The sequence below is a fragment of the Musa acuminata genome, chromosome BXJ3-7 (assembly GCF_036884655.1).
Source record: "Musa acuminata AAA Group cultivar baxijiao chromosome BXJ3-7, Cavendish_Baxijiao_AAA, whole genome shotgun sequence".
NCBI lineage: Eukaryota > Viridiplantae > Streptophyta > Magnoliopsida > Zingiberales > Musaceae > Musa > Musa acuminata.
This window is the reverse complement of record NC_088355.1, coordinates 9344065-9364181: the sequence shown is the minus strand read 5'-3', so window position 1 is coordinate 9364181 and position 20117 is coordinate 9344065. Positions and strand designations below refer to the sequence as shown.

At 37.9% G+C, this 20117-nt stretch overlaps 2 protein-coding genes across 5 annotated transcripts in view; one reads left to right on the top strand and one right to left on the bottom strand.

Moving 5' to 3' along the window:
* The window catches only part of LOC103991848 (mediator of RNA polymerase II transcription subunit 13), a 35184-nt gene extending 19541 nt beyond the window's left edge, over positions 1-15643 (top strand). The window contains exons 15-23 of one of the 3 annotated variants that reach the window (XM_018829064.2): positions 1451-2788; positions 5595-5835; positions 5906-6041; positions 6142-6229; positions 6336-6414; positions 8641-8936; positions 10110-11196; positions 11291-11662; positions 14353-15643. In XM_018829064.2, coding sequence (XP_018684609.1) covers positions 1451-2788; positions 5595-5835; positions 5906-6041; positions 6142-6229; positions 6336-6414; positions 8641-8936; positions 10110-11196; positions 11291-11662; positions 14353-14981 — 4266 coding nt within the window. In that variant the 3' untranslated portion in view covers positions 14982-15643. Of the gene's footprint in view, positions 1-1450; positions 2789-5594; positions 5859-5905; positions 6042-6141; positions 6230-6335; positions 6415-8640; positions 8941-10109; positions 11197-11290; positions 11663-14352 lie in introns of all 3 variants that reach the window. The other 2 variants (XM_065160559.1, XM_018829065.2) reach the window with 2 other exon arrangements.
* A 644-nt stretch (positions 15644-16287) lies between these two features.
* On the bottom strand, positions 16288-17847 carry LOC135583376 (zinc finger protein CONSTANS-LIKE 6-like). Of its 2 annotated transcripts, none has more exons than XM_009410983.3 (2): positions 16789-17847; positions 16288-16690 (listed from the first exon to the last, which is right to left on the bottom strand). In XM_009410983.3, exons 1-2 carry the CDS (start codon positions 17782-17784, stop codon positions 16646-16648), a joined length of 1041 nt encoding a protein of 346 aa, XP_009409258.2. In that variant the 5' UTR covers positions 17785-17847; the 3' UTR covers positions 16288-16645. The 2 variants fall into 2 exon arrangements, with proteins under 2 accessions (XP_009409258.2, XP_065016632.1); XM_065160560.1 differs by having other exon boundaries at positions 16288-16703; positions 16789-17846.
* Positions 17848-20117: the final 2270 nt, after the last annotated feature.

Sequence of the window (20117 nt, the reverse complement as noted above, 5' to 3'; positions counted from 1 at the left end):
TTTAGGCTTATGTGAATCAAATATTTATGTATATTTCACATATCTGACAATTTGCGGAGTGACCCTATGACTGTACACACGCAGCATTATAGGTGATTTTTTGGAACACTGGATCAAACCATCTCTGTAATTTCACCATCTTAGAGAGAAACATCTCTTCCATTAGGCCTCTATATTAGAGAAATAAAAGCATGTAGAGGTGCAAGTATAAAAGCTCTAATTAGGGGTCCCAAACTAGGGAGCCAAGAAACAACACAGGAGAATATGATCAACAGATTCAACTTGAGCCTCACAAACAGGGAAGACTCATACTAGATCCATCTCCTTTTGGGCGGCACCTCTTACAAATTGAACTTTGTGGTTGGCAGTGAGCCACTTGAAACATTTGGCTTCGAAAGAAGAGGGAGATGACAGAAGTGATCACTTAAATGGAGTTAACAGAAATCTGTACTCAAGACTTCTTTATAACCAAACTCGCACAAGATTGTCTGGTCAAAAGGAAGTCTCAAATAGTAGCAGGAAATTGGGTAGGGCACTTTATCAATTTTGCAAGACTTCTATCGTTTTCTATGGTCATATAGATAAGTTTTGTACGAGTATAATGGCTTCTCATAAATCATAAAGCTTATCATTTGGCATGTATTATGTACAGCTGATTCCATATTTAAAATTTTGGAGCTTGTCATGTTGAATATTTATGTGTGAATTTGTAATTGGTTGCATACACCGCTGCATAGGCAATAGATGGAATGCACTTTCGTGATTGCCAGTACATCATTTCTTCTTTTTAAATATTAGTTAGTCAGTTTCTTTCTTTTTTTCAAATGACCTCTCTTTACCAATTGTATATCTTTCAATTTTGTAATTTCAAAATATGCATTTGTAATGCTCTAGGTGATGGAATCAGCGAGGATATACATGTTAACAATTTAGGGGCTTGTCTGTTTGTACTTAAGGATTTTTAATAGGTTCACTAGGCATTTGCTTGAGGATTGACTCAGCGAAGCCTATGAACCTTAGCTGAGGCAAGGTTTAAAATGTAAGCTTTGGTGAACCTTGTCCATATGTGTGGCTTAAGTGCACCTTTGATAACATTGCTTGTGACATTTTTTGTATTTTCTTTGGCCTGGGCCTGATTTAGAAGCAGCAGTTTTAATAGATTAATTTTATCTTCTTGTTGTGTGATTTTGAACTCAATTTTTTCCCCAACCAAAGATAAGAACTGGGTGTTTTTATTATAATTTATTAAGCCCATTGACAAAATTTTCTAATTATTTTCCAACCAAAGATATTAACTAGGCATGATTTCTCAATTTTTTTAAAGCTGTAGCAATGCTCTCTCTTCTCTCTGTACTTTAAAATTAAAGTTAGCTTGACTAGAGTAATTTTTTTTGGTTGATTGTAACAATGATCTTGATAGTATATAACTTACTCGAACTTCTTCTGATAGCCGCCAGGTACTGCCGAGTCTCAAGCCCTTATATTTCCGGCTGCTGAATTTGGAGATGTCACTGGCAGTCCATGTAATGGGGTCATGGAAGTATCTGAGCAGAATATTTGTCATGCTGGTCTTGCATCTCTAGAAGGCTTTAACCACCAGACGGTGATCCATACAGAGGAGACAACAGAAACAAAATCAGATATTCCAAAGGATACCAGGTTGTCATCTCATGCTGAGTCAGGTCACTCAACTGGTAAGTTTGATTATCTGACAAAAGCAGAAGCTATGATGACGTTTGCTCCAGAATATGCTCCTGTGGAGACCCCTAATAGTGAGTTTTCTACATCTATTTTTAGAAGCCCATATGTTCCTCGATCTAAAATGGTTGAGAGCTCCAGTTCTAGTTCTAGTGCTTATATGTATAATGCCATGCCACCCCCTTGTATCGAGTCATCAGAAGAAAAGTCTGACAAACCAACAAAACTCACATTGTGTGAACTGGGCCACGAAGGAATTTCTTCTGTCAAATCTTCTAAATTATATACACATGTAGCTTGTGGAATAGAAAAGAAAAACAATAGATCAGTTAATAGTGATGTGACTTCAAACAATGGGGAAGGATTGTCTTCTATATGTGGCGTGAAATCAATGAATGCTGCCTTGACATTCCAAAAGAAAGGTGAGCACATGTTGGAATCTGCTGGTTTCTTGATGCCTGTTAAGACTGTGCTTGCAACAGATATCGAGTGCATGATGTACCAAACTGCCATGTGTAAGGTAAGGCATACGCTATTATCTCTTAGGAATAAAGTCTCTATGGGGTTGAGAAATGCCATGTCAGATTTGGTCCAAAGTGACTCAAGTGTTAAATCAGATATAATGACAGTCAAGCATGAGTTAAGGAAGAAGGATAGTATACCAGTCAGATTAGCTGGTGATATTGATGGTGGAATGCAAGATGGTACATTTACCACACCAGTGGGTGTATGGCGTTCAGTAGGAGCACCTAAGGCCACAAAACCTACACGTGTTTGTGAGAATTTGCCTTCAATGCCACTCAATAATTTGAGTGATGAAGGCATAAACTTCCATGGACAAAGGCAACCACTTCAGGATCTTCTTGATGCCATAGCCTTCTTAGTACAGCAATCTACTTCCTTTGTTGACTTCTCCCTTGATACCAATGATGGTTATGGTGCATATTATTGGCTTGGTATACAAGAACAGAGGAGGCGTGAATTTGCATGTGGTCCGTCAATGATTCATGCAGGGTGTGGTGGACTTATTTCCACATGTCATTCCTTGGATATTGCTGGTGTCGACCTAATTGATCCGCTTTCTGCTGATGTGAGCTTCCACTTAACCTCTGCTTGTGTGCTCAGAGTCTTTTTTGCTGCTTTATTATTTTGCATTTAGTTACTCATATAGGTAAAGGTAATCCAGATGAACACAATTTGTTTTCCCTTTCTGTAGGGCACCAATATCTTTTCTTGTGAATTTATATCAATTCTAAGAACCAAAGTTGCTGTTTTCTGCGTGACATTCTGATCCATTTATTGATTCTGTTGCTCAAGACATAAGCCAATCTCAGTATACCCCTATATCATTTGTCTAAGTTTATTCTAATGTTTATCTCATATGTCATAATACTGTTTCAGAGCTCTGTATCTTAGATAAGCAGCAAAGGTCCTGAAGATGGTGCTAATGACTCCATGTAGGGATAAGATTCAAGAATAGTTTTTTGCTGAAAAACTGATAAACAACAAATAACATTAAATTTCTTTTACAAATTTTGTTAGCAAGATGCGGAGAGTGGTGCTGCATATGGCTGTTTAATAAACTACATTAAATATGTCCAAGTTTAACTTTTAAAGAGGAAAATAAGGGCCTCATGCTTATCTCAAAGTGTTGAATTCCAAATAGGTTGAATCCACGGTGGTTAATTATTCAAAATCAGAAAATCCACTTTTTAACTAATGAATAAAGTAATAGCTCAGCAGTGACTATGCAGCAAAGTATTTGCTGCTGCTATGTAGGAAACTATTTAGTATGGAGTATGGACTACAGTAAAATGGATGCTATTACACTGTGTTTAACAGAAAGGTACATAAGGGGGACTGATAAGCAGAAGAGAGAAAAATATAGAAGAGAGAGAGAAGATGGGTGAGAGAGATGCCCAGCAGAATGTTAAGGCACACTGGCCCCAGGAAAAGCATGAATTTTGAATCTCAGGTTATCAGACTACCTACAAATGTTGAATGCCCACTCATTTGATGTATTATTGGATTAATCAGCCAATTTAAAATCTTTCTAATATGAACATAGCTAATGTGGTTCTACTTTCTAGACTGGAACTAACCAAGATTATTAAGTGGAAAAATAGAGAACTGATATGTAGACAGAACAGGAAACAACTAAGTTGTTTCAAAGAATGAACCTAAGCTATTCTAAATCCAAGGTTTTATTTCATTTTCACGTTTGATTATCTTATTCAAAGGGTCAGTATATTGTTTCATATACTGGTATCATTTCAATCTGATAGATTACCAAACCTGTATTTTGATATTTAAATTGTTGCCTAAATGTGTGCCAGTTCCAACTGTATCAATTTCTGTTGTATGTTGTTGACATATAACCATTTAAATATCATGATCAAGGACATATGTTAAGGATCATATTTGCTTATCCATGGAAATCAAAATTTGGCATATTTTGTTTATGGTGAAACTAATGTGAAAGGAGGGGTTGTGGTTAAATATTTTGCAATATAGGTACAGAAAAACATTTTGAGACTTGAATTATGGAAGCTACCCAAAGATGGTAGAGAATTTACTCAAAATTTGAAATATGTTGATTATGGCGAAACTAAATTGGAAAGAGGGGCTACTATTTACATTTTTGCAAAAATGGTGCAGAAAGATTATGTAACTTGAACTACGGAAAATGCTAAAGGATTATCGAGAATGATTGCCAACCAGTTTATTGTTTTGTCTAATTGCTGACTGAAAGGAGCTCTCTTTTTGAAAGATGGTGTTAGTTCGCAGATAAATAAAAAAAAAAGATAGTAACTATATCCATAGCATTGCATCTACTCTCATGATGCTTGCCCTATATAGAAAAAGACGAAGAATTTGTAATTTAAAAATAGTCAATTAAGAAACTTAAAAGAATAGATTGTAGTCTCTATGAATCTTTAGTTAAGGGCTCTAGCATGCAGAATTGCATTTGCTTTTGTTCATTCTTTTGCTTATATCAAAATTTTTAAGTACAAAGGTTAATATTTGGTGGACCAAAATTAAATGCATTCTTCATTCAATAGGTGAAGTCCTTGGATTCTCTTATTAAATCACTATGTACTGGCAGATGAATTAACATGTTCCACATCTTGTGGTTCATTTTGTAGGCTGAGTATATATAATTTCCTTTGAGATCTTCTACCATTATGAAAATTAAATGAGTTCATGATTGATAATTGAAGTTTAAAAGAGCTCTAATTGGAAACTTGATTATATTGCGTAAGGACTATTGTTAAAGAAGAAAATCACATAATCTTTTTCACTTTGTTTACATCAACACTTGGTGATGAGTAATTAGTTATTGAAGTGGTGTCATCACTTAGCATTCCAGCCATTTTGCAGTAAATGTCACCATGATGTCCCATGTCTCTGTAGGGCGCATTCCCTGGTATTTTATTGATGCATGATCGTCTGTAAACAACTGTTCCATTTGTTTTTGACCATTTGATATTTTGGTGAAGCTATGTTGTAACATGAATAACCAGCACCTTAATTATTTTGGTCCTAACGATTGATAAATGCAAATGCCCTTATGGCAACTGAAAATTGATCAAGGTGAAGATCACTTGTTTCCTTCTGAGCTATATTGCTCAGTTTTGACAGTTCCTGTGATACTTGTGTCGACACCACATGATGTAATGTTTCAATGGTGAATTAAGATGTCAACTCAGACAAAGATCGGTTGGACTTGGTTCAGGGTGGAATTGTTGGAGGATCTTAGTGAAGTTTCATGATGTTCATTGAGTTTGATTGATGACTCAATGAACTATTTGAATTGTTTAATCAACTTTTCTAATATGAAGATTGACATGTTATAGTATGCAGTCGTTAATGTATCTTTTTTGAACTGTTTACAGGTTCAAGCATCATCAGTCATGAGTTTGTTGCAGTCAGATATAAAAGTAGCTTTGAAATCTGCATTCGGAAATTTGGATGGTCCATTATCTGTAATTGATTGGTGCAGAGGTTGCAGCCATTTTGTTGATTCAGGAACCCCAGGAGATGGGAATGAGCCTAGAGATTCATCTGGTGCATTTTCTCTGGTTGGTGAACCAATAAGCCCACCCCAATCAACTGGTGGTTCATCTAGCACAAGAGGTACATCTGGCTACCCCTACAAGGTAACTTTTCCTTAACATGTCAACTGACTTAAAATCCATGACAATAGATAGAGCAAGAATTGATGAATCATCACAACAGCGATTAAATCAAGAGACATGCAACTTGGAAGCAGAGCAGCAAAAGGGCTTTTCACGGTTCAGGCCGACAATTATGGTGCTTCCTCTGCCTGCCATACTTGTTGGGTATGCTTTTTTGTCTGTTCTCTATGTATTCCAAAGTGATTTTATCTTGAGCATACCGGTTAAATATCCATCTAAGGAAACATAACTTTCTGTTTTTCAGGTACCAGGATGATTGGCTGAAAACATCAGTTAATTCACTGCGTCTGTGGGAGAAGGCTCCTTTAGAACCATATGCTTCACCAAAGCCGGTAAGTCTGCTGCTAATTATCATATATACACATTTGTCTTCTTCTCTGGTGGGCGCTCTAAAGCACTTTGTATTATGCTAATGTTGATGGGTGATGACTATTGCAGGTCACTTACTATGCTCTATGTCCAGATATTGAACTTCTGACTTCTGCAGCTGTGGATTTTTTTCAGCAGTTAGGGACTGGTAAGTTTCTGGTCTACTTTCAGTATATATTGATTTGGTTCATTAGTCATGTTAAATGCATAATTTGATTTGATGAGACCCTTTCTTTTTCTGTTATTATGAAGCATAATTTTTATTGATGTGAGATCAAACATGATTAGGATTCGACAACTAAGCCAATATTAGTTGCCTGTAGTTTAGACTGAACTGCTTCTAGCATGTGCAAGTTTTGGTAATGAATTCATAACAGGGGTAATCCTGATTGAATATAACTTTTTGGTAATACTACTACAACTTCAGGTTTTTGAATCTCTGAAAATTTGAAGTTCATGGTGGTTATTTTAGCAATATCCTGCATTTTCTCAGTATCTATATAATATCCTAAATTCCTAATTACAACACGAAGGTTTACAGATCCTTTGCTTTTGTCAAGAATTTTGAATTAAGCCTTAAAACCTATTTTCATTTGACTATTCCTGGGGCTTATAATATCTTGAGGAGCGAAGGATGAAGGTGTATTTAAACACTCAAAAATGTCCAATGACCGATCGGATGGGTTGAAGAGACCGAAATCTGATTTTTATCGATTGGTACGCATGTACTGCTTGTTACACATAAAATACTGTGTTGTCACGAATTTAGCTGGTTTTGCCTAAGTCGTGTAACACCTTTGTGTGTTCGTCTGCAAAGGGTTAGTCTTCTTGAAGCCTCTTATGGTCTCTTAAGGACATGCAAAAGAGAAGACAGGTTAGAGGAAGCGTTTAGCTCGAGATCCCATAGTCAAATATTTCAGTAAATACTCGATAGGCAATGCAAATTACAAATATAGACTTCGCAAGCTTTGAACGATCACATGACAAAGGGTTTAAAATGGTTCGTCACGATAAAAAATCCCCACAAGTGCTCAAATGATATTGCTATGGAATAAGATATCAAATTAGCCCTAAACACTACTCCAAAGGCCCATCCAGCTATGTGCTACTTGTGTAGCTCTAAGGTGCTTTGTTGGCTGACAGTTTGTAACACTCTACGGAGCTAGAAAACCCCCAAAATAGTTGCCTAAATAACTTTTTTTGAGCAATCTTGCCTTTATGCTACGACTGCACACAACCTGCATTGGTAGGACTAAGACGGCCATGAAAGCCAACAAAAATAGGGTTGTCAAGTCTACTGCAAGCCCTTTACATGTCGTGCAGAGCATGTACAAAACCGAAAGATATGAACATACACAAATATTGCATCAAACACCTTTTGTATAGATTTGTCCGTGACATTGCGGTACACTTATACAGAGCTTGGACCATTGTGAGCCAATCACTAGTGGAAATTGCGAACCTTGCTTTAGATACAACCTGTGATTGTTTTCTGATATATGTTTCAATGCAGTATATATTGTTTTTTAGACTGAAAACACTTTAACTTTGTGAATCTTGTTTATATTTATCAAGAAATTATGGAAGACAACCCTAAAATGGGGCTCTTTAGGGTTTTGGCTAGCTGAAATCGGCTGTTCACTGTTCTGCAGTGTGTGCTGACATACTGTGCATTAGTACACCAACACTTCCTGGACCCATGCCAATCTGGCCATGGACTCCCCATGGGTTTGGTACCTGAAATGTAGAACCTTACTTATGACCATATTAGATATATCCAGCGAAGTGGGCATAGTTTGGTCAGTGTAGGTGCTATTTAATATGGTGCTTTGTCACGGTATGACAAGCCATTATTCCTACACTCAGAGAAGTATGTTGATGTTTGCCTCTCAAAGTTGATAGTGGTGTTAAAGTAGAAGCCACTGTAGTAGCTAAATATATTTTGAAGCTAAGTAATTTTCTTGAACATAATCTTTACCTTTAAATGACAATATATCAGCAATATTTTGGGACAAAAAAGCACATGCTATACTGTTTTTCAGAGTATTAAGTGATCATGTTATTAAGTAATTAGTCACTTTATAGTACAAACAATTACAATTTTATGTGGGCACTTTGTTACATGTTTTTAATGTTTGTTACTCATATATCTTTGTTCTGTAATATCCTCCTTTCTTAATTTGATCCTAGCTTTTGTAGATTTCTTTGCTTGTGTTACCTTTGAGAGATTATTCTTCGTACAGAGATTTTACTCTCTTTTCATTATTAGTTTGATTTAATATTTATCTATGATGTCTTATGATCTTTATCAGAGTTGACATTTTGACATAGTGACTTCCTAACTGGACTTTTTTGGCCTCCTTTTCTCTCACAGTTTACGAGATATGTAAATTAGGGTCACATACACCTCATTATAGTGGAGGACAAATGGAACTGCCCACTGGGGCTTGTATGTCTTCTGGGCTTGTTCTTGTTGATTGCCCCCAACAAGTGAAGGTATCTAGAAATCATGTGAACATTGTCAGCTCAATCAGGGATTTCTTTTTATCTCTTTCAAAGAGTTGGAGTCCAAAGAGTTTCATCAGGTCGCTTACAAAGGTTATCAAAGATCTAAAGCTTGCTTCGAGTTTCTCAGTAAATCAAAAAGAATGCAGCAGTGGGCCTTGCACTGTATGTATTTCTAGTCTTCTATTTTTTAAATTTTACATATTTAAATTTAAATTTTAAATTTCACTCTAGTGGCTGAAATGATAGGACCCGATTTGGGTTTGGGTCATTTAGACCTGATAACACATGGGGTTCAGTTCTTACCTCTTAGGAATCTGTCAGTGATGCATATTGCCATATTAAGTAGCAAAAGTAATGTGTCATAGATCATGTAGCCAAATTCCTGCCTCTTAGTGCTTTTTGATCTAGTGCCAAAATTTTTTTGTTTTTGAAGAAATATTTGACTTGTATCATGTGTCATCTGGACCTTCAAATTTTGCATGCTAATCAATGTAGTAGCCATGCATTTTGATACCTGAAGAGTTCTCCCTCGTTTGATTCCTCAGTAATTTGTAAAAATACACTCGAGATACTGTTTAACAAAGTATATTATTGGTTTTTAATAAATGCAAGGGGAAATTATTAGTATTAGTTGAAAGCAAGGAGTGAAATGAACTGACCAAGAGAAAGATAAAATGGTGTAAACAGATACATATGCAGAGGAAAAAAGGCATATATTGTCAGTTTTGGTTGCAATCACTGAGTGAACAGAACTGACCTAGAGAATGGAATATTAGTATTTAAAGATGAACTCACTTTTGCAAGGTCACACCCAAAATAGCCCGACGCATAGGTAAAATCGGCCTCATACTAGTTCAGAGAGTTTTCATCTAGCATTTCATAGCTTAAGCTTTCAGTATTTTATAGCACTATTTTAATTTCCTCTGTCAGTGAGGTTCTTCATTCTTCTTTCATTTTCTGCACCGTGTATGAAATGTATTCATGAGCACAAGAAAAAAAAACCCACGCCTTTATTGTAGGTAAGTCTTGTGTGATATGCTTTCGCAGTATTTATACAGATTAGTCAAGGTGATATTTGATATTTGCCTCTAGAAAAAGGAGGATATTTGGCAAATTGCTTACACACATCTAGTAAAATTAACTTTAAAATCTGACATAATTGGATCCAGTCGTTGTTGATCTGATGTTAAACTTTATGTACTTTGAAATATAACCACAGAGACTTTTCATCTTCAATCATTCATGTTCTTTTTTTTTTGTGATGGTTGTATATGACTTATATGTCAATGGAATTCACAGTTGATTAAAGCTCAATTGCCTTTCTTATCTATGTAGGTAGTGTACGTTGTTTGTCCTTTTCCTGAGCCCAAGGCAATTCTGCAAACATTGGTTGAATGCTCTTCTGCTCTTGGGTCAGTTGTTCTCTCGCAAGATAAGGAGAGACGATCTTTGTTATACTCTCAGGTTGCTAAGGCCTTGAACTGTACTGCTGCTGTAGATGAAGCATCAGCATCAAATGTCCTAATGCTCTCAGGGTTTAGTGTTCCGAAACTTGTTTTGCAGATTATTACTGTGGAAACTTTACTGAGAATTTATAGGCCAAGCAGTGAACTTGCAATTCTGAAGGATATAGCTTTCACTGTATACAACAAGGCTCGAAGAATCCCACGGGCTGTTTCAAGCAGTGATATGTTTCAAAATTCTTCTTTCTCAGGGAGATCTCAATCTGGTCTGATGCATATGACTTCTTCGATACCAGGACTTTCAAAGGATTGCCTTGTTCCTCGAATGTCTGGTCCATCTCTTTCAAGAGAGGGTGAGATTGATGCTGCCTTGAGGCCCGGCCCATGGGATAGTTCATGGCAAACATCAAGGATTGGAGGATTAAGTTGTGAGCAGAATAGATCTGCAGATTTGTGTGGTCTAGATGATGCTAGGTTCATGTTTGAGCCACTTTTTATTTTGGCTGAACCTGGCACTCTGGAGCATGGAAGTTCCCCTATTGTGTTTGGCAGTTCAGTTTTAGAGTCCTCAAGTTTGAAATTTGTTGATGATACTGGTGGGATTTACATGCAAAGTTCAACTTCAGGAGGGGCTGCAGAGATTGGAACAGCCTCTGTTGTTGATGGTTCAGAACATGACAATAAAGCACCAAGCCTTCATTGCACTTATGGGTGGACCGAGGATTGGCGTTGGCTCGTCTGCATATGGACAGACTCTCGAGGAGAGCTTCTTGACAGCTGCATCTTTCCATTCGGTGGTATTAGTAGCCGCCAGGACACAAAGGTTCTCCAGACAATTTTTGTTCAAATTCTGCAACAAGGTTGTCAGATATCATCTTCTTGTTCTGATGCTGGTCTTGTTAGGCCAAGGGATATGATAATTACACGTTTTGGATGCTTCTTTGAGCTTGAGTGTCAAGGTATTCAAATAATTAACACTTACGTTACTTTACTGATTCTTAACAAAATTCGCAACATTATTTTTTCAGCCACCAATAAGTTTCTTATGAACAGAGTGGCAGAATGCTATTTACTCGTTTGGTGGTAATGACATCAAGAAGTGGCCTCTGCAACTTCGACGGTCTACACCTGATGGTGTTACATCAAGCAACAATGGGTCATCTCTGCAGCAGCATGATTTGGTCATGATTCAAGAAAGAAACCTACCTTCCTCACCTAGCCCTTCTTTGTACAGCCCGCATTCTAAGTCTAGCTTTACAAAAAGTGGTATGGGACAACCTAATTCGAAAAAACAGATCCTGGTAGGGCAAACAGGTGTGGATAGCTCAAGGAGTTCCCTGCAATTAGTTCAGAGCATCAGCTTAGTTGGCGTTTCTATTGACCACTCGTTACATCTAATCCTTCAGGCAGATATGTCTTCATCTGGTAAGATATGCATAACTGCACGTTGTTAAAGATATATTCAATCTAATTGCATTGGTAGAAATGTGTTCTATGTTTTCTTTTGTGTTGCATTTGTAGTTGATGTTATTTATCAAGATAATTTTGTTCTTCAGTGAAAATGCATCTTTGCTGTAACTGTCTTAAATAATAAAGCATGAATGTTAAAACTTAAAACACAAAATTGTATAGAAGGTATTTGGGTAGTTCTTTAACTTATATCATTTTGATAATAGCTGCTGATTCTTAGTGTAAATTCCTGTCTTAGCTGGGGCTTTTCTCGGTAGGTGTATATTTCATGTAACCTGGAACATCACTCCATTATTGGGATTGCTATTTAAGTTCATAGATTCCTCTGTAGGAGTCTGAAGTGGGAGAAATCTGCAGAGATTTGGCCTTATGTTCTTTGTGCCTAAACTAAGGGAGCAACATTTTGGAGCTTCTGAATAAGTCTATCTTGAAGTCATTAATAAGTAAAGATGTGAACTGTTGACCTATTTCTATTATTGGTTAGTTCTTTAATTCCTTCACTCATCAACTTAGGTATCAAAACTATGCAAACCTTCATTCAGTCTGCTTGACTTGCAAATATCTCGAAGTGGCCGCACTATCCTCTCTGGGTCAATTATTTGCCTTGAAAAACAGAGAAAATGGCCAACCGGGATTAAGCATTTCCAACTCTCCTGAATGAAGCATCATTGAGAGACAGAGATGCCAAGCAGGAAATGGGAAAGAGAGATGTTAATGATGGAGGCATTGGGATCAGGCTTGGCAGCCTCTTGTCTTGCTAGTGGACTCTTGCGCTCAGTGATATTGTGTCGGTGGTCTTCGGTTAGGGCAGTTAGCCTTGAGCAGGATGGTGAGGGTTCTAATAATTGTCGATCGTGTAAGCCAAACTGGTATCGAGATTGGGGGTTCAACATTTGAAGTTCTAGCTCTCGACCCTGCACTTCCCTTTGTAGGTGGCATGAGGATTGCTTATCCTGCCGAGGCTCCTCCCTCGCTTGAGGTATATTGCAAAGGTAACAGGCCCGCACCCTATTCATTTCAAACATAATTCAGCCACCATTATCTGGCTAACATGAAACCTTCGGGGTTTAAAGTAGCTTTGATTACCAAAATGGAACTTGACATTAAGGCTTAGGCACTAATAAAAAACAGATGCAAAAAAGCCTTTGAATCCAAATTTTTTAGGGGATAGACTCCTTGGGGATAAAAGCTTATGTTTCCTGGAAGCCAAGAGTTTCAACAGTAATTACTTAACACAGGAGCCACAGGAAGCTTTTTCATAAGTTATAGGGTTACACTGGAAACATGGTCTGATATCTTGCCCCAATTGACAACACTGTTCTTGTCCAGAATTGCATACTGTAGCAGTATATAGATGCTGAAATAGAAGACCTAGTCTTATATTTTTTTTATTCTATAGGTATTAACAGGTAAGTTCCATATCAATCATTTGTACCTGATAGTTCTTTCATGATAAAGTTTACCAATTGGCAACTAGTCATATTGGCATCCTAAACTGCAGTATTGGCCAAATTTCATGCTACATGCCTGAGTCATATTGGCATCCTAAACTGTATGACACAGTCCTGTTCAAACGTAAACATAAGATTGATATCTCTATGGCTCTTGTTGAAAGATAATTCAATTGGCAACTAGTCATGAGGAACAGATGGGGTGCAACTTTGAGTAACACACTTATCTGTCCTTGCATTAGCATCTTGGTTGGTTACTGACTATTGAACTTGAAACGAGGTTTCCTCTTTTTAAGTCTGGGATTGCCCCAAGCGGGTGCATATATTTGCTTCTATTGATCTTTGACTTGTGACACATTAATTTTTCTCAGTTAAATGCTAAATATCATCAACATCATAATGTGGAAAGTCTTACACCTAATACCAGGTTGGAAGTCACATATGAGAATGGAGGACTAGTCTTGGGAAACAATATAACTATTTCAATTGTCAAAGATCTCCTTGGTTTGTTGGCATCATCCATTAATAATGAGGGTATAGCTGGGAGAATAGACAAAAGCAAATATTGAAACATTTTGAACCATCAAAGAGTTTATTTGGAAGCTCAGGTTGATATTTTATTCCATGCAAGCTTAATCTTATACGGTTACATATCAATTTTAAGTATCATCATAGGATCTCTAACCAATGATCTTGAGATGTGCTCTCTTTTGTGACTAAGATATTAAATACTTTCTGTGCTTGACTAGATGCTAGCTTGTTATGCCAATGATAGACTTGCCGAGAACATTTGCAGCATATATTGCAAACCTTACATATAGATATGAATTTTGAAGTGAGATTTTTTTTCTTGGGAACTGCAACAACATTCAAATCCTTCATGTTGGTATCTGCAATGCCATGAGGTTTTTATGTATCATACAGTGATAAAGTTTTAGGCTTTGAAGTCAATTTTTTTCATTAAGCTATAAGTACAAATGTTTTATCAACATACTATTAGTCAATGTATATATGAGTGTGTCCTTAGATTATGATTTTGTGCTATCTTGTATCCCATATACAATTTTCATAGTTGTTTTATTGATAGAAATAAACTGTTCTTTATCTATCAAGAACTTTGATTATGTCTGCTTGTGTATCGCTAAGCTTGAAGCTTGCTGCAAACTGCTGGTCACACATTAGTTGTTTGTATAGGTGGGACTCAAAGTAGCAGCAGCTCAAGTGTCACCAGCTATGTAGAAGGATTCAGTCCACTCAAGTCATTGGGGTTGATGCAAGCCTCGTATCTCCTGATTCCATCACCTAATATGCGCTGCCTGCCTCCGCTACCTTTGCATCTACCTACATGCCTCACATCAGAATCGCCACCTCTTGCCCATCTCTTGCATAGTAAAGGTTCTGCAATTCCTTTGGCCACAGGGTACATTGTGTCTAAAACAGTTCCACCCATGGGACAAGATTTGGGAGAGCCAACAAGAGAAGATTGGCCCTCCGTTCTTTCAGTGAGCCTCATTGATCACTATGGAGGCAACAACAGCAACATCCAGGAGAGAATGATCCGGGGGGCTGGTAGCAGTAATGCTGTTAAGCAAGTTAGAAATGTGAACCCAGAGTCGGTTAATAAAGATTATGAACTGGAGACTCATATAGTTTTGGAGTCTATAGCAGCTGAGCTTCACTCTCTTTCTTGGATGACAGTTAGTCCAGTTTACCTTGAGAGGCGCACAGCATTGCCTGTCCACTGTGACATGCTTCTCAGACTAAGAAGGCTCCTCCATTATGCTGATAAAGAACTCATTAGGCTGCCAGAAAACGTGCTGTAAGTTTAGATGGCATTGTGGTTCTTACTTCCGATAGCAGTTCCACACCAAGATGTCACAAGATGGCATACCTCTTGATTGCACAAATTTGCAAGTTTTAATGCAGATGTAAAGTGGTTGAAAGCAGCAACTAGTCAATCGGAAAGCTATGTAATGTATATTAACCATGTTCAATGGCCATCCTTAGGTAGTAAGTATTTTTACCAGACAATGTTCTCGCTTTTTCACGCCTCTGTTGTAATCTTTGGTTCAAGGGTCTAGTTGATTCCGTCAAAGCTGTTCAAGTTGATCGGATTGCAATGAAGCTGCATTATCGGTAGACCAAATGTTCGTGCTTGCTTTTTGGTTGGTCTTTTATAACTGCAGCCATGTACAACAAGGTGGCTGGACGCCAAATTGTAACAAGCCCTGTTTACGAAATGAACAAGAAAACACTATTGTACTCAAGTTACTCCGAGCTTAAAAGAGGGCAGACGTGATCCATGTGGCTATTTAGGCCTTAAAGCTGTTTTCGATAGGCAAGGCAGACACCAGGGAGTGAGGGTTTTAGATTGTAAGTTGACAGCTACTGAAGCTAATGGTGGGACTAACATTTCTTTCGGTAGATGTAACAAATGATACATATAATTTGATTATCATATGCATAAACATCAGAATTCTGTAAATGGCCGTGTCAACATGGACTGATTGCAGAACTCATCTTGATACGGGCTTCTTTCGTGTTAGGGCTTAATGCGTGATGCAATGCAGCTCTTATTCTACAATTTCAAGTTCATGCTGGTTGGTGTTAAGGTGATTACTGCTTCCGTCTTTAAGCTGCGAATAGGGACGTACTCTTTGCAACCCATTTTTGTCTGTTTGCATTAGGACTCTTTTTATCATCTGCCAGAATGGAAACAAATGTAACTTCTCGCATGTCCCACCAGTACCAAACAATGATCTTAAATATGTCATTTCCGACTATTGATACGTTTGTTGTAACTTAGTGAGATGTAAGCTCCTTAAAATTGCTCACCTGCTTACCATCGAATATATGCTTTTGACAATTTTTTATCATGAACCCTTGAGTTATAGTGGGGCTAATTCATGTCTAATTCTGTTCTTATTTTGACGATTTTGCAAGAGACTGTTATTGTACCATCAATGGATTTTCTGCATTATTTCTGGACCATTTGGTTACGGTAAATGAACAGTTTTCATTTAATCAACGTGAGATTGTTCATCGCAGAATTGTTTCCCAGATGCATCACAAACGAAGCGTTGAGTACATTTCGCAGGATCCATTGTAGCGCATTTTGGACAATCATAGTTCATAATTAAGGCTGCATAATTGAGGATTGTTCCCATCATAAGCTACAAATCAACACCTATGAAGCCTATATTCTAATTTTCTTTCTAGAAAAACACAAAATGATGAGAAATTGTACAAAAGAAGAAGAAGAAGAAGAAGAAGAAGACGAAAAGGCCGTGTGCAGAGTCGAGCATTTAGCCGTGGCCACAGGCCAATGCAGGCGTTCGCTTCACAAAGCGGCCCTTCATCCTCGGCCGCTTCTCGGCGTTCAGCTTCCTCACCTCGTACCGTATCTTCTTCGAGAACAACCTTGTCCTCCGCTTCTCCCGGTACCTCGTCACCCTCGCCTCCCTCTTTCCATCCCCGAGGTAAACCCCTATCTCGCCTCCGTGACATGCCCGCTCTGTCTCCATTCCGCTTCCTGTCCACATATCCTGCATAAATTAACCTTCCAACTTATTGAAGAATCAATCATAGTGTATATAAGAACAATGTTTAGTTCAGTGCTCAAGAACTTACCATGTAATCGGGCCAGCAATTGTCTACATTAATTTGAGGCCGCTCGCCGTCAGTCCATGGGGAAGAGCCTTGGCTCGACCATGCCATGATAATTGACTCATAGTCAAGCCTTAGCTTGGCTTTCTTCTCCGCTCCTTGCTCCACCTTCACTGCCGTACCTGCCACTTCGTCTTCTTCGGATTCTTCTTCTCCTCTGGTGAACGGAAAACTACATTCCAAATTCAGCTCCAATTCACCCTGGCTTTCATCCTCGTCACGATCAGGCTGCTCCATCTTCACGTGCCTGGCATCGTCCTCTATGCTAAAGCCAGTGTTCTCAGCCACTGGCTCCGCCAGCTCGAGATTTGCCGTGCAAAACGTGTCATCACCGCCGACGAGGTCGCCACCAAGGAGGCTTTTTATTCTCGCCGCGAACTCGGAAATCTCCAAATCCATCGCAAGGAACCCGTCCATCTTGTTGATTGTAGAAGGGGAGGCCGGAGTGTTATCCGACAACTCCACCGAAGTCTTGGCGGCGGCGTCGTCACCGGAAGAAGTAGCGTTCGAATTGTCGAGAGCCGGTGGTGGGGAGCAGAAACTGGCAAAGAGAGGATTGCGGATCGGGACGCAGTATGAAAGCTCTTCTTCCTGCTCTCCATCATCATCCTCATCCACTGACGCATCAACGAGCTGCTCCGGCAAATCTCCGGCAGCCATCATATTGGTGCGGTGCTGAGGCCGAGAGGTGCGTGCCTTGCGCTCGAATCCCTCGAGCGAACTCGGGGACGACTCGCCCGGCTCACCAACCAGACTCGTCGTAGTGAGTCGGACACGCTGGTGGCGGCGCACGAGGGGGTTGGCGGAATGCACGGAGGAGTCGCAGATCTGGCAAAGGAAAGCGTGATGAGCGGTGCAATACCACCGCGCCCGGTGGCGGAGGCAACCGTAACATGCGCGGGCCGCCTTGCCGCCCACCGCATCCGGTGAAGGTCGCTGCTGCTTCTCGGAGTCATCCATCGCTGCGGCGCTAAACTGGAAGAGATCAAGAGTGGGAGAGTTGCCGATTAGAAATATCTAAGCTGAGAAATATCTCAGAGACCTTTATAGTAAGTATCAGGAAATATCTCATTGACCCTTACCGCACCTATAAAAAACCCTGCATCGGCACGCATCTTAACATCTATACCAAGCCAATGATGCATCGTTTTCGTGGGGCCCGAGCCATTATATTCAAAGTTGCTGTTTGGTAGGTCGTTGGGTCTGTTGAACAGATGTAGTTTATTGCTACAATCGAGCACGCTTTTTGGGTCAACCAGTGATGAGTGGCCGGTCTTTCACGCTTTTGCCGGATGGAGAGAGGGGATAGGAATGAACTTTTGGGGCCGCACTAGCGGGGCCTTATCTCGAAGGTGATTGGCTAATGGAATGGAAGGCATCCGCTTCTCTGGATTCCTATTGGCTGGAGGTACACGGGCGGAGATTTCGTGGGGGCCCGCCGACTGGGTATGATGGACGCAGGGCGCTGGAAACTGTACTCACCGGTCGGTCTCGGTATCGTATTTAATGAACAGCTATTATTATTAGCCTTTCCACATCCTTATGGATTCGCACGGTTTTACCCATTTGCGAAATCTTTGCATAGGATAAAACAAAAGCAAAATATCTGATAATATATGATTTAAGATTTTTATAAACTAATAACCCAAAGCATAAAAGACTTCTGTAGCGATTAGTTAATGAACATTTATAACCAATGAAGGGGATTAGTTAGCTATCTTTGATTTGAAATCTTCCAAGATTAGTCAATATCTTCACAATCTTTAAGCCTTGGAATCTTCCTATGTCCTACATATATAATTGAATTCTTAGGCATCCACATCATTTTAGTCCAAAATACTGCTAGAATCTTTTTAGTTGAATAACGAACAAGTAACATGATTACATGCCAGAATGAGTATAAACAATCTTTAGCACGACATTAGTGTTATAAACATTTGAAGCTTGATATATTAGCTTTCATGGATCTAGTTGTCACAATCTTGCAAGACCTTACCAAATATTTTTGTTTATTTTGAAATAATCATATCAAATAAATTATTTGTCTCCATCATCAAGCTTATACAAAGGAATTTCTCTCTCCTATGCGCTTAAAGGTAATTGGGTACTCTTTCTCAAAAGTTTGTGCTTCTAACTTGATAATCAGAGAAGATCCAATTCTTGACACTCTAGTGGTACCTATTTCACATGTCATAAAAAAATTTGTGCATTATAGGTTATTTAAGTCAACACATTCTAAGCCAAACCCATCAAAGATTTATGAAGATAACTATGGAAGATAATTGCATCATCGGTCAAGATTGGCTCAACAAAGATTAGTCTTTGAAAGTCATCATGATGAAGATTTTTTACATATAGTATTCTAGTTACATTCATTTAAAGATAATAATGTCAATTACAGAACTTAAGTAGCAAAGTCAAATGATAACTACAAACCAAAAGAATATATATATATCATTTAACTAAAGTCTGATCATTATATCATTTAATATTATCCTTTAAGTTATGTTTATATAACGGATTTTTTATAATTATTAAAAAATTTAACAAGTTCTCAAACATCATTCTCGGTATATTTATTTCAAAATTTTTAATTATATTTTATTATTTTTTAGAATCATTACTTTTCATGATTTATGAAAACAATGAGGGATTCTTTGATTCTTGTGTCATAATATGATTTTTGTAAATATACAACACAATACTAAGAATGATAATGACAGGTCTCCTTTCATTTTAAGATATTATCAAAACTATTAGTTATGGTTGTTCTATAAGATGATGACATCAATGTTATATAAGAGTTTCTCAATCTTCTTTTATTATTCACTCTCATCATTTCTTTTAAAGAATTGAGGAACAATAATCTCATGAAAATAATAAAGGAATATCAACATAAATTTCCTAACTATCAAGATTAAATTTTAAGATTTTTAGTCCTATTAATTTATTATGTTTTAAGAAATCTTATATTATCAAATTTAGCTATCCTTGTTCTATGATTAGGATAATAAATTTTGTATCTCTTTAAATTTTTTTGATAAATAATAAAATATTCAAAAATAATCTTTGAATCTAATTTTTTATATAAATTAAAGTCCTTATCACAAAACGTACTAACACAAAATTTAGTAAAAGAACCAGAATTATGATTGGACTTATTATAACTAACACAAAACTTATCATCCCTATCACATTTGATATTTTTTTATTTTTCTATCTAATTATCTCATGATTTTATTTATATATACTTGAATGCATCAATAGTTTGAGACCTTATATATATATATATA